The 12,792-nt window shown below is 39.0% G+C and overlaps 1 protein-coding gene across 3 annotated transcripts; it reads right to left on the bottom strand.

Moving 5' to 3' along the window:
• Positions 1-467: 467 nt before the first annotated feature.
• Positions 468-12,230, bottom strand: si:ch211-14k19.8. Of its 3 annotated transcripts, XM_044113109.1 has the most exons (12): positions 12,012-12,223; positions 11,725-11,872; positions 8,512-8,892; positions 6,434-8,191; positions 5,781-5,869; positions 5,575-5,633; positions 5,289-5,452; positions 4,034-4,199; positions 3,770-3,961; positions 1,802-2,023; positions 699-858; positions 468-624 (listed from the first exon to the last, which is right to left on the bottom strand). In XM_044113109.1, the coding sequence occupies exons 2-12, from the start codon at positions 11,765-11,767 to the stop codon at positions 550-552; spliced, it is 3,309 nt and encodes a 1,102-aa protein (XP_043969044.1). In that variant the 5' UTR covers positions 11,768-11,872; positions 12,012-12,223; the 3' UTR covers positions 468-549. The 3 variants fall into 3 exon arrangements, 2 of the variants coding, with proteins under 2 accessions (XP_043969044.1, XP_043969043.1); XM_044113108.1 differs by having other exon boundaries at positions 11,725-12,034; XR_006370310.1 differs by lacking the exon at positions 468-624 and adding an exon at positions 1,495-1,570 and having other exon boundaries at positions 724-858; positions 11,725-12,230.
• Positions 12,231-12,792: the final 562 nt, after the last annotated feature.

Below are 12,792 nucleotides of genomic sequence, written 5' to 3'. Positions count from 1 at the left end.
CCACATTTTTCAAAGTAACTAAAGGAGCTCATACCTCTGTTGTAAAATAAGAAACACATTAAATTGGGGTATGCAAAAAAATGCTAAAGATTGAATAAATAAATAAAAAAATTAAAAAAGTGAGTTAGGAAGAGAGGAACCAGTTTTGTCCAAGAGAATTATCTCTTTGGACAATTTTTAAGCAGGCCATTTTATTACAAAAAGAGGAGTTTTTCTCCATCACTGGAAGGTATTAGAACCCAATATGATTTATCTATAGACCATGAAACATTTCAAACTATGCAAATAATTTTCTAGAAATGTACAATTTATCTCAGACTGCTTAAGACTTCATTTTAGCTTAATTTAAATATTCTGTACTGTTTTTACAATTCTAACTTTCAGATAAACCTTTAATAGCTTCATTATGTAATTCTCCTTGTATATAAAATAAGTTTTTGTCTTTTGGAAAAAAATACACATTCATATATTATGTCCTTACATCTTTTATTGACAAAGCATTTAGATTTAACATAAAAACAGTAACAGATATTCTTGCTCCTCAGGTCATCAAGCAGTCCAACTCTTTCCCATGTCTACCAGCTCCATGCCTTCGCAGTAGGACCGCGGCCGTGACATTCTGACCTGATAGAACAGGAAAAACATCATGAAACCAGATCTTCTTCTCTACCAAACTCTCTCCACAGTCAGACACTCACTGCGGGATTCCTGTGGGATGCCAGCTGCTGCAGAAGTGGGAACGGAGTCCAGTGAATGGGTTCCACAGGCCAGCTACAGACAGACAGGTCACTGGCCTTCCCCGAGTCCAACACACCATCCCCCATGCTCATCCCGCTGCCCCTCCAACCGTACTGGGAGCTGCAGGGCAAACACAAAGCCCAGGGATTATTTACACAGACCAAACTACAAAGAACTGACTGGTGCAATCTGAGGTCAAGGTACAAAACTGAGAAACTACAAATGTTCAAGAGTTTCAGTTTTATCAAGTATTTGCTTGAATCACTCAACGTTGATTTATTCTTCTGAGTATCATAACTTTTTATCCTCAAAGTTAACAGGCAGCTGATGATCACTTTCAATAAATAGTTGTGGAAAGATGAAAGACAGTTTATGTGAATGCTAATGTGTTGAGTATTCATGTTTCAGGACGGTAAGCACATGGTTTGTTCACAAATTATCTGGGTATTCAGAACTGGTGAAATATGTAACCATATGGAATATAATAAAGACAGAATATTTGGGTTATTGTCCTTTAAACTTAACCAGAATTTAACAATACCAACTTAACTAAAAGTATAAAGATTTCTTAATTTCAGCCATTTTAAAATAAAGCCTTCTATCCTGCCAATTTTTTCTTATGTTTCTAAAAATTGATAAATGCTAGTAACCAATATATGCAATATTTATGTAAATAAATATATTGGATTATATTATCAGGATTATCTCTATATTTTTTAACTTAAACATTACATTTTGCTTTGAGCAAAGGTCTACCTGCTTCACTTCTGTGGTGAGCTCTGGAACAGCCGAGCATTTTCACAGGTCACTGACCCCACACACTCACATCCAACTGGATGGGAAACAGATGTTTGTGGGATGATAAAATATGCGACTATTTCAGCCTGCTGATATTCAAAAAACAATTTCAAAAAAATTCTAAACTTTAAACATGTTTAATGTGCGCTTTCTTTTTTAAACTATGAATCCATGTAGTGTAATCCTCCACCTGGAACTGAATGTCTTATTTGCTTCTCTTGTTGATTTGTTGATAGTGGATGAAGTTGAATGTGTGTGTGTTTACCTGTGGGGATAAATTGTGTTGATACGCATCCCATGACTGGGGCAGGTGGACGGAAGGGACAGTGTGTCGTCATGGTAACAGCAAGGCCGGTCAAGTGCCTGCAGATGCAGTAATTCATCCGACCGCATGAAGGCAGGGTTGTCCAGAGAATCTGCGGAGTCGGCCCACGAACGCAGCCAGAACCGACCCGACAGCTCATCGAAATGGTTGAACCTACGATAACTGCACACATAAACTATAAGTAGTAGCAGATGACACAATGTAAAATTACACTATGGATGGTGTAATTTGTGTAAATCTGCAAGTCAGTTTTTTTCCCCCAATAATTTCTAAACTGCTTTCATTTCGCTCTATTGACCATTTAATAATCAGGTCTTTATAATGTTAGAACATTAAAGGTCATTACTACATATTTTTAAACAAAGAGCTGTTTTTCCTTCAAAGACATTTATAAAATGGGAGAACGCATTCAATTGGTGATCAGGACTGTTGTCTCAAAGAATGACGGTCCATTTTATTTTGCCACATTCATTAAGTGTTTATTTGAACAATTTGTGTCCAATTGAGAAAAAAAAAAGTTATGTTAATTCAATAATTTACACATTGAATTACTTGTTCCTTGTCTAAGAATTAAAAATATTCTTCACACCATTTGCCTTCATTTGGGTGAAACGGGAGTTGATGATATTTCAGTAAAATCACCAATTTTATTTTGAAAAGTGCAGGTCTATTGCAATATCAGATCAATTTCACCGAAAAGGCCAAAATCCCCAACTTTTTACGATTTCACTTTTTGTGAAAGTGTGCCGTTCATTTGTATTCGGCCACTAAACCTAATACTTTGTGAAAACGTCTTTTGCTGCCATTACAGCTGCAGGGCTTTGGGGTATGCATCTAGCAGCTTTGCACATCTATAGACAGAAATTCATTACAAAATAACTCAGCTCATTTGGATCAGTTGCAGAGTTTTTCAATTTTGCCAGAATGTCATTTAGGCCTGGACCAATCAAACAGCTACATGCTTTGATCTAAATTGTTCCATTGCAGCTCTGGTTGTATGCTGGTAGTTTTCGGAAGGTGAAAATCTGCCCTGACCTTAAGAAACATTTTCTCTTTTATTAAAAAAAATTTAAAAAATTTCCTTTTTTGTTAATTGGATTTATAAAGGCAGCATGTGCAGTGACAAGTCTACGCATTGTTTTATGCATCTGATTTTTTTGTGAACAGCAAGTTTCATAATGTATCCCTGCTGCAAACATTCAGCATGAAAGCTGCTCACTCTTTTGTACACGAGGCCCTGGAGCACTGCCTTCCACACATTTGCTCTGTCCCCTACATGGACTACAGCAATCTGTAGAAAGAAAACTTAAAGTTGCTCTATTTATAATCGGTCTCTGTGTTATTGTTCCTTAAAAGCCTGATTTTTGGAGTGCACAAGTAAAGTCCACTTTCACCCTGACTTGTCTGCCATGTTTCTCGGTCTTCATGATGTCACTTGTTACTAATGTTCAACACATCACTACTTGAAGAAAAATGTAGGAAAGAAACTACATCATTTTCCTTACACTTCAATCATATGTGACTTTGTGAAAATTTATCAAAGTTTGTGGTTGTATTATAATGGACTAGATAAAATTCAAAGGATATGAAATTAGTTTTCAAATATGAGCTGTGGCCCTACGACAGACTGGTGACTTGTCCAGGTGACCCCGCCTCTTGCCTGGAACGTTAGCTGGAGATAGATACCAGCACCCCTCCTGACCCCACTAAGGACAAGGGTGTTAGAGAATGGATGGATGGATTTTGCCTGCTAGCATTATGCTAACTAGCAGAACTCTTAACATACAAAAGGATTTTAAAATCTATTTCTAAACTTACATGAACCAATAAAATTCCCCCAATAGAAACCTTAAATATTTGTGTAGATAATAAGAAATTATTAATGAAGTATCATAGGTGCCCGAGTACCTGCTGCGAGTTTGGTCCACTTTTGCCTGGATCAGAATGGCTCGGTAGCGCCGCACAGCCAGACAAGCCAAAATGCCAATAAGCATCACTATGATGAGTAAGATGGTGAGACATGCACCTATGAGCCGAGCTCTGGTCATCCTCATGTCACACCTCTGACCCATGTACCAGAAGTCGTCTCCTACAAGACAACTAAAGAAAAAAAAACCTCAGAGTTATTTTTTGATAAGTAGACGGAATGTGTCGGTGTGCTGATGTGGCTACCGGCAGACTGGAAGCTGCCCTGGATGGTGAGTACAGATGCCGTGGTGGTGGCAGTAGTCATAGCGGCAGGCGGAGGAGCAGCTGTAGTTGGCGGTGCCGGGCTGGAGGACACATTTGTACCCGGATGGACACTGCAGTAACCAGTTACACACGTCGCCCTGCAGGCCTGAAAAAAAATATGTTTGAAAGACAAAAGTTGGTGACAAATGTAAAGATTTGCATGCTTTATTGAAGTCACAAAACAAACCCCATGTTGTGTACTAAACTCAAAAATACTTTATTAATCCCAAAGGGAAATTAAATTTCCTCCACATGTAATCTGATTCAGGTCACACTTGATAAAAGCTTCTAAATGATTGTGGTTGTTGATTACAACTGAGATGGTTTCAACTTCTTTTTAATTTATCGTATTGGTACATAAGCAAACATGGAAAACATTTAAACAAACATGCTAGAATTTCAAGTTGATGGATTTAAAAGTTCTCCCACCTTAAATATGACGTGAATACAAAATCAACTGAAAAAAAACAAACAAAAAACAAATAAAACTGTTTGGGCAAAGGACATAAATACAAACACCAACACAAACATCAGCTGGAGTCTGTCAGCATAAAATGTCTAATCTTGGCAATATTTAGTCACTCAACTGCAAAACTTTTCCAAATCTATAAAATTACACATGGGCCTCTAAAGAGAATTAACCAGTAACTGTATATAAAACTTTCTACGACAGGTATTTTATATAAGATGTCCAAACAGAAAGTATGCAGGATGGTAATCAAAAAGTCCAGGCATATTTAAGCAACATTCATCATCATGACGTAGTGAAACAACAAAGCACCTCACTGATACTTCAGGCATCTTACAAATGTGTCTGGCATGACAATAGCAGGAACATAAACTAGTCCAGAGCATAGCTGATGAAGGAGTGGCAGGAAATTAATACATATTCAGGCATGTTCTCTGAATGACGACTAGTGACACAACGCGTCTTTTCCCGCTGGTCACAGAAGAAGACACTTCTTCTAGAAAGAAGTACCTTCTATAGACCAGATGCAATAATCAGATTTTTTATGAAAGAATTGGGAGCTTTATCATGCCGGTTCAACTGAACTAACACAAGTTCAACTGTAGCTCACTGAATTCATTCAGGGAATTAAGGGATGAACTTTAAGCTGTTTTAGTCTCGACTGTGGAGAAACTACATGTGGAAGACAACTTGCACTGAGTGCTGGTCAGTGATGTGTTTGCTCACCTCCAACTGTGATGTTGGTGATCCTACATGATCTAAACATCTCCCCTTGGTGAACAGCCTGAGCTAGTCCTGTTCGTTCCAGCAGTGACGCGGCTCCGTTTACACCGAGCCACTGCAGAGCCTCACTAGTTTGAAACACAACCAGGCTCTGCACTGCCTGGCCACTGGGGTCAAAGGAAAACACAGAAATGTTAGCCGATGCAACCTTCACCCACTTAAATACCAACATAATCCTTTTTCCCAGTTGAAAGAAAAAAATAAATAAATAAATAAAAAATCAACTCACCTGCTCCAGACCCCCAGCAGCTTACAGAAGCCCGGTGCTCTCTGCAGGTAGGACTCCAACTGCAATAAAAAAAGAAAAAAAAAAAAAGAGAAAGGAAAGCAGGAGGTGGGGAGAAGCAGAAAAAAAACTAAAGTCAGACAGATACTTTGTTATCTAAATGTGTGTATTTGTGCCCATTACAACATCGTCTGAGTACACTTTCTCACCCATGGCATTATGTCTTCCTCCAGACCAGCAGTTGAAGTGGAATGAGATTCTTCCATAACTATCTGCAGGAGCAGCTCAACTGATTCCACTGGACAGAAAAGTGTCACAATCTCAACATCAAGTTTAATACAATAAATTATAAGCAGTAGTGAACTCGGATGGCACCTCTTTGCCGGTTCACACCTTCATTCCGTCCCTTGGAATAGTAATTTTGTCCCTTTCAACTACAGATTTAGTTAACAAGAATCTATTTTTCTTAGGAAATATTTTCCATGAATTGCATATATAAAATTGTCAAAAGTGCTTAAATCTCATTGCATTATTTTTTTCTTTAGAAAATCTTCTATGCCTTTCTTTTCACACTGATTTTAGATATCACCCTGACTTGGGTCGACTTACTTATAAAATATGGCAAATTAGGACCCTTGATCAAATAAAAAATTACTGTGATCTTCTAATAGATATTTACTGGGGTCATAAGACTAATAGTAATAAACTGGAAAGCATTCTTTGTTAAACTGGGAGCAAAACATTTCTGTCGCAGACACAAACTGACACATCAGGAAGCGACATCCTGCTGAAAAGATTTGGTTAGTAACGATCAAAACTTCAGAAGGTATGAAACAGCCAAACTAAACTGACCATCACCCACCTCTAACAGTAGCAGGCTGGTTTGGAACAATATAGTAGATGGGACTTTTTGTTGAATTCCCCTTAAATGCAGGGATAAACGCTGATGATGTGACGCCAAAATGGTTCTGTTGGCTGGGATGAAAGGCCCGAGTAGATCCACCTGGACGTTTATGCTTCATCGTGCCACTTGGAGACCACGGCCAGGATGTGGTCCCCTTCACATCACCACTATCTGATTTCACTGGGTGCCAAGGTGTATTTTCAGTAGTAAAGTGTTTGTTTGGAGAGACTGTAGCAGAAGACGGCAGGAACAGATGAAAGGTTTGTGAAGGTTCAGACGTAGTTTTGGGGTTCGTGCTGCTTGTGTCCATGGAGGATTCAGCCATCGAAGAGGGAAAAGTGTCCTGCGTACCATCAGGAAGCCCAGTTTGTTTTTGAAGCTCATATGAAGGAGTAGATGAATCCATGGGCGATTTTAAAGTTTCACTAAATAATGGTGTATGCATTTGTCTGGTAGTTGTTGTACCCATTGAGGTCTGGAATTTGATTATCTGTGCTGGTCTGGTTGTAGAAAAAGATCCATCCTCGTTAAACAAAGTTTGCATGATGTTTGTGGTGATGTACAAATTAGTCCCACTTCTTTGCATTCCTTCTGTCGACGTTTGTGTGTCTATTCCAGGTGTTTGTGTCGGGATGGGGGAGGGATGCAGGGAATGAGAGAGCCTCTCCATGTTTTCAGGAGAGTTTGTCTGACTCTGTGTGGAAGGAGTCACTGTATGAAACCCATCCGTATTGTCCAGCCCATCAGTCGACTTCACAGCAGCTCTCTGAGAACTAATATCAGACTCAGATGAGTCACTCTGAGCTGTGTGTGGATGAGGTAAAGCAGCCTCCACAGTGCCCACACCAGTGGGAATCTCTGCCATGTGGGTGGTGGGTGAAGGAGCCCAACTGGAGCCCTGTGAGAAAGATGATGATGACAGAGAGGGCTCTGTGCTGGTTGAGTCATGCTGTTTGATGGAGGATTTTACAGGTTTCGAGGATGTGATGGAGGTGAAAGCCGCGTAAAATCCGTCCGAGTGAGATTGTTTATTCTCAGAAGTTTGATCAACAGCACCACCATGTGGATTTATTGAGGTACTGCTGTCAGACGTCAATATCCCAGGTAAAGAAGAATTAAAAACACTGTAACTGGAAATGCTTTGGTTCTTCTGCATGTCTGTACGTCCATCCATTTGAGTAACAAACTCCTCCATCTTCAACATCTGTCCAGATGTAGATCTTTGTAAATCTGTGGTAATGGAAAGAGTGACTTTGGTGTCTGTCCAGGATGTCTCAGTTTTCACTTGGGTTAGGCCAGTAGGACTTTCTGTTTTGGTGTCTGTACTGACTACAGGCTGAAAATATGGGCGTGTTATGGCAGTCGTGGGAGCGTCAGCGAGGTGAGCCGCTCCAGATGTATCCGCTTCATTGTTCCATTTTTCCTCAGGAAGAGGGAGAGTTTCCCTATCAGTTCTCCCAGTGACTGGGAGTCCCCACTGGGATGAGGTTGGCTGGAGCAGCTCCTTGTCCTGAGAGAAGGTGCTGGATGCAGAGCCAAAACTACAAATTTGCCCTTTATGGACACGACCTCTGCCCTCTGCTGTACCCTTCACCACCCTTTGAGCAGCTGTGGCAATGCTTTTATTGGTGGCTCCCGTCACCGACCAACCAGTAGGGTCCTGCTGCTGTTGGTGGATTGAATGACCGTCTGAGGAATTTCTCTCGGTTTCCTGAACTAGATGACCAGGAAGAACACAGAAAAACAGAGAGGCAGAGAGTTAAATATCACAACATTCCCCCAACACATCACAGTAAGTGTGATAAATTTCCAACAGACACATTAAGTGAAAACATTTTCACTGGATGTTTAATAACACACCCAGATTAAGCCTGAATAAACTTGTTCCATCTCTACAGCAACAAAAACACATTTCATACAACCAGAGCTAGTAAGAAAGCATCACTACAACTTCATGAGTACCGGATAAAGCTCACATGAACCAAATAAGTAAAGGCAGTGTGGTTAAACTGTAAATGAGGAATGTGTTTTCTCACCACAATAAGTCAGATGAATTGAATTTGAGGAAATTCTTGGCCCTGTCCAACTGAGGACAGCTTTGTTTTCATCACAGTCAGAGAGCAATGCTGTTTCCCCACGACTCTGTAGGATCTGATCTTCTTCAGCACATCTCAGCGAGATCCTCCAATTGCTTTCTGTCCATTTTAACAGTAAAAGTAGCTTCTTCCTCAGAGGAATGCCCAACAGCCAAGTGCAATTTGAAAGTGGTAAGCTTTCCTCTGACTGCTGGCTCATGGGGCTGAGGGTGCCGGTGTGGTTAAAGAACCCAGGTAACAGGAGAGTGATGTGGCCTTCAGGTTCTTGGTCCAATGTGACATTTCCACCACAGTGTTGGTGCAATGATGTCACAGCTTTATCTAGAAGGAGCGAACCAGATGAATTAGAGATGAAACCTAACATTTGTAATTATTTAGGAAAAAAGAAAAAAAACAAAAATCTCATGTATGGTCTTGCATTAAAGAACTACAATCATGGATTCTTCTGGGCTGTTAGGAGAACTATAACTATAGTCCTTCTGATATCTCTAAATATCGGTTTGGATGGAAGCAAGTTTTTAGGTTGACATAATGAATGCAAGCTTTTAATCGATTGATGCTATGGTCATAAAGACCAAAGCAAAAATGTGAGATTAAAAAAAGAAAGAATAAAAGTGTACTTTCTGTAGCTTTTTTGATTTTATTCAGACCGAGATACGAAAAATTCTAGGAAACACAAGGTTGAATGTGGCACATCTCTCTTCTCACCACAGTTCTGCAGAGGTCCATTACTGAACCATCATTTGATCCAGGTGTGCTGAACCAAATAAAGAGCTAAAGCATGCAGGAAACCAGCCCTTGAGGTCAAACGGTTTACATCACTGGCTTAGGCTGTTTACCAGAAACATCCAAGATTTAGCAATCAGAGCTCTTTCACAAAACCAGAATAACATATTAAACCAGGATTGTCCAGATATCCTGGCTTAAATAAACCTTAATTTGGTTCACAAAAATGGTAACACAAGTTTCCATGGCAATTTATCCTGTGCTGCTAGCCTGCTCCAGACCAGGCTAACAGCCAAGATTAGTTAATCCTGGAGTTTGTGAGATGCTCACACCGATCAGAAACCAATATATTTCTGACATCTGTCTGTTTTGGTCTTCTTTTTAATCACACTGCATTAAAATACTACTACTTTCTTTTGGTTCAGTCAAGTACTATTATTTTAACATTGTAATGTTAGAAAATATCTTTATTCATTTTAAAATGATCCATGAGGTCCATGTTACTGTTCTATTGTGTTTTTGAAGACCTCTGTTCTAGTTTGACAGAAAGGCCTTTAATAGACCACTGCAGTGATGAGTGGATTAAAAAAATGACTGATAAAAGAAACAAAGGTATTGTAATCAAGTCAAGCCATATCAGTTGTAGCATACTTTACTGATTAATTTTAACTTCACTTAAAATAAGGTTCAGATTATGAATTAACCCTAGTTTTGGCACATAATTAAAGTAATTCACAATTTAAATCACACAATATTTAAAATATTTACACCATAAACATCCTTTTGTCTCTGTCCAGGGGGCTGCTAATAAGATACATTTTACAAACTCCATTATAACTTATCTTCTCTTCTGTCTTTTGATTGCGTTAAGCCTTTGCACAGTTAAACAAGAAATTGTCCCTTCAAAACAAAAAAGCATCACAACTACACAGGCATCCAAAATGGGTCCTCGAGGGCCGGCATGCATGTTTTAGTTCTCTCCCTGGCAACAACCTCCTCAGCAAGTCAACGTACTTTAGGCCTCTAATGAGCCATCATCTGATACAGGTGCGTTAAACCACTGGGTTATACTATTAAAGGCCATATAGGCAGGGACCTTCTAAGTTATTAGTAAGTCATTTGCACATTGTATTTAACATTTTATCCACATATTCCCCAGATACTGCAAAATGTTATTTAACTTTGACCTGTCATGTTTGTTTTGTATAAATGTCGATAAGATTTGGAACAAAAAAATAATAAAAGAGTAACAGGAATTAATCAGCTGTCAGATTAATTTATTATTGACTTGCATTGTTCATTTATTAGGTTAATGATTTATTTGAGCAGATGACAGGCATGATTATGACAATATTGGCTAAGAATTGTCTGCAATAATTGTGTCAAGCTGCTATTGTTTGTCTTTAGTATGATGTGCTTCAGTTCCTCACAATCCTTCAATAAAAGATGCTGTTTGTTTGGTGTGAAGCATGACGTGTGCAATTTATCTAACATAGCATCAGTAAATCTGTTATCGATATCTTGATTTACTGAAAAATAAAAAAATCTGTTGATGCACATTTATCTGAATTACTTAAGCCTGGCTTGACATGCTGCACCTCCTGAACCGGGTTTGGTTTTTGTGAAATGCATAAAGTCAGGATGAACTGATGACGCCTCACTTTGTCTACGAGTAAATATAGTAAATATTTGAGTTTCAAGCTATGAAGATTTCCCATAGTATGTATGAACATTAGCCAACACGTCTTATGAGAATTCCCCAAATAATAAAATTTCACTGTCGTTTAAAACCCTTCAATTGAAAAAAAAACAAAACAAAAAAAAACAGAAGATATATTTTGAATCATGTTTTCTTCCCTTAATTAAAGAGCCCCATTCTGCAGAATTTTAAATGCAATCTTACACTAAGCACAATACATTTACAAGTCTGATTTAATTAGTCACATCCTAACGATTTAGGAGAAAAGGCAGGAAGTATTTTAGAGAAAGGAAAACAGTAGACAGCACGTCCTCACTATACAGTTAATAGCTGTTAAACCAGTTCACTGAGCAGGTAAATGGCGTCCTACCCTGGGGGGCTAAGCCACCCGTGACCCTTCAGTTTTACTCACGTCCTTGACGATATTGCAAGACGTATTTTTAAAAAAAACAAACAAACAAACAAACAACAACAAAAAAAACCCGCTAAAAAACCAACAGAGACATTTGAAATATTTTTTGTATCATCTTTCCTTTGGTTATTTTTACACTTACGTTGTTAAGCAGGCATTAATACGAAGGCTAAAAAGCTATTTAGGCTATCAATATAATTAACATAAATTCTTCATAGTAACAAATTGCTATGTATATTTTGTCGTTTTAGTCTAAAATGTTCATATGGCGAGTGCTGCAGATTCGCTCTAATTAGACTCTAGCTGCTGTTCTTACCTGTTGTAAAGAAAAAGAGCAACAGACAAACGTGGAGCTGCATTTCCAGCGGTGAGACATTTCAGAGACAGAACCAGCCCGTTTTCCTTTCTACCGCGATGAGGGCGAACAAACTGCGCAAAGCCCGAATCAATTTCATCCAGTCTTCCTGTGGACGGAGGGCAGAGAGGCGTTACAATCCCCCCTCCTCTAACACCATCATCATCATCATCATCATCATCATCATCATTTCCCCTGCAGGACACAAATGGAGCCCCACAGCCTCCCTGTGTCATCTAATGACATACACGTGTGTGTCAGTCAAACGCAGCGTCCTGCGCGGTCAGCGACTTGTGCTTTAATAATGAGCTTCACGGCGCCTCCAGGCTGCGGCTGCGTCGTTAAGGTCCGTGGAGATTTCCAGAGAGGAGAGAAAGGGATCCCCTGGTCGCTACAGATGCGGATGTTTTACACCATAGTTAACTTGTCGCAGGAAGTCTGACTTTACTGCAGGAAGCAGTGAGATGTTAGACCAGACTCTTCATTAGCGCCTGAAACTCCTAGTCAACCTGAACAACCAATTAAAGCATTTTTGTACTATTAATTCAATCCCCTCTGCCCCCATGTCTGTAACCTCTACTTTGACATAATACTCAAACTGCTTTTGGTTTTTAAAAAAACAACCGCTTCTCTAAATAAATAAATAAATTACCGTAATTAAATAAAAATAAAAATCCAACACTCATTTTGAGTGTTTTAAATGGGCCACTAAGTGAAACTTTTGGAAAATGAGAGAGGATTTTGATGATTAGTTAATTAATTTTTTCATTTTTTTTTTCTTGGTTAAATAATTTTCTGCATTTCAGTCTTTGAGCTCCATCGAGCTGATTTCAGTTGTTTTCAAGCAACACATGAAACTGATTAGAAGGCTGTTTCACAAAACCAGGATAGTGGATTAAGTCGGGATTTTCCGGTTATCCAGGCTTAATTAAATCTCGAGCCGATTTCACAAAAGAATAGTCACCATGGCAATTTATCCTGTGCAGAAAAGAAACAAAGCACATAGTGTTAATCACTTGCTTTGACTTT

Source organism: Gambusia affinis, linkage group LG04 (assembly GCF_019740435.1).
Source record: "Gambusia affinis linkage group LG04, SWU_Gaff_1.0, whole genome shotgun sequence".
Classification (NCBI taxonomy): domain Eukaryota; kingdom Metazoa; phylum Chordata; class Actinopteri; order Cyprinodontiformes; family Poeciliidae; genus Gambusia; species Gambusia affinis.
The sequence above is the reverse complement of the archived record's forward strand: the minus strand, read 5'-3'. Positions and strand labels throughout refer to the sequence as shown.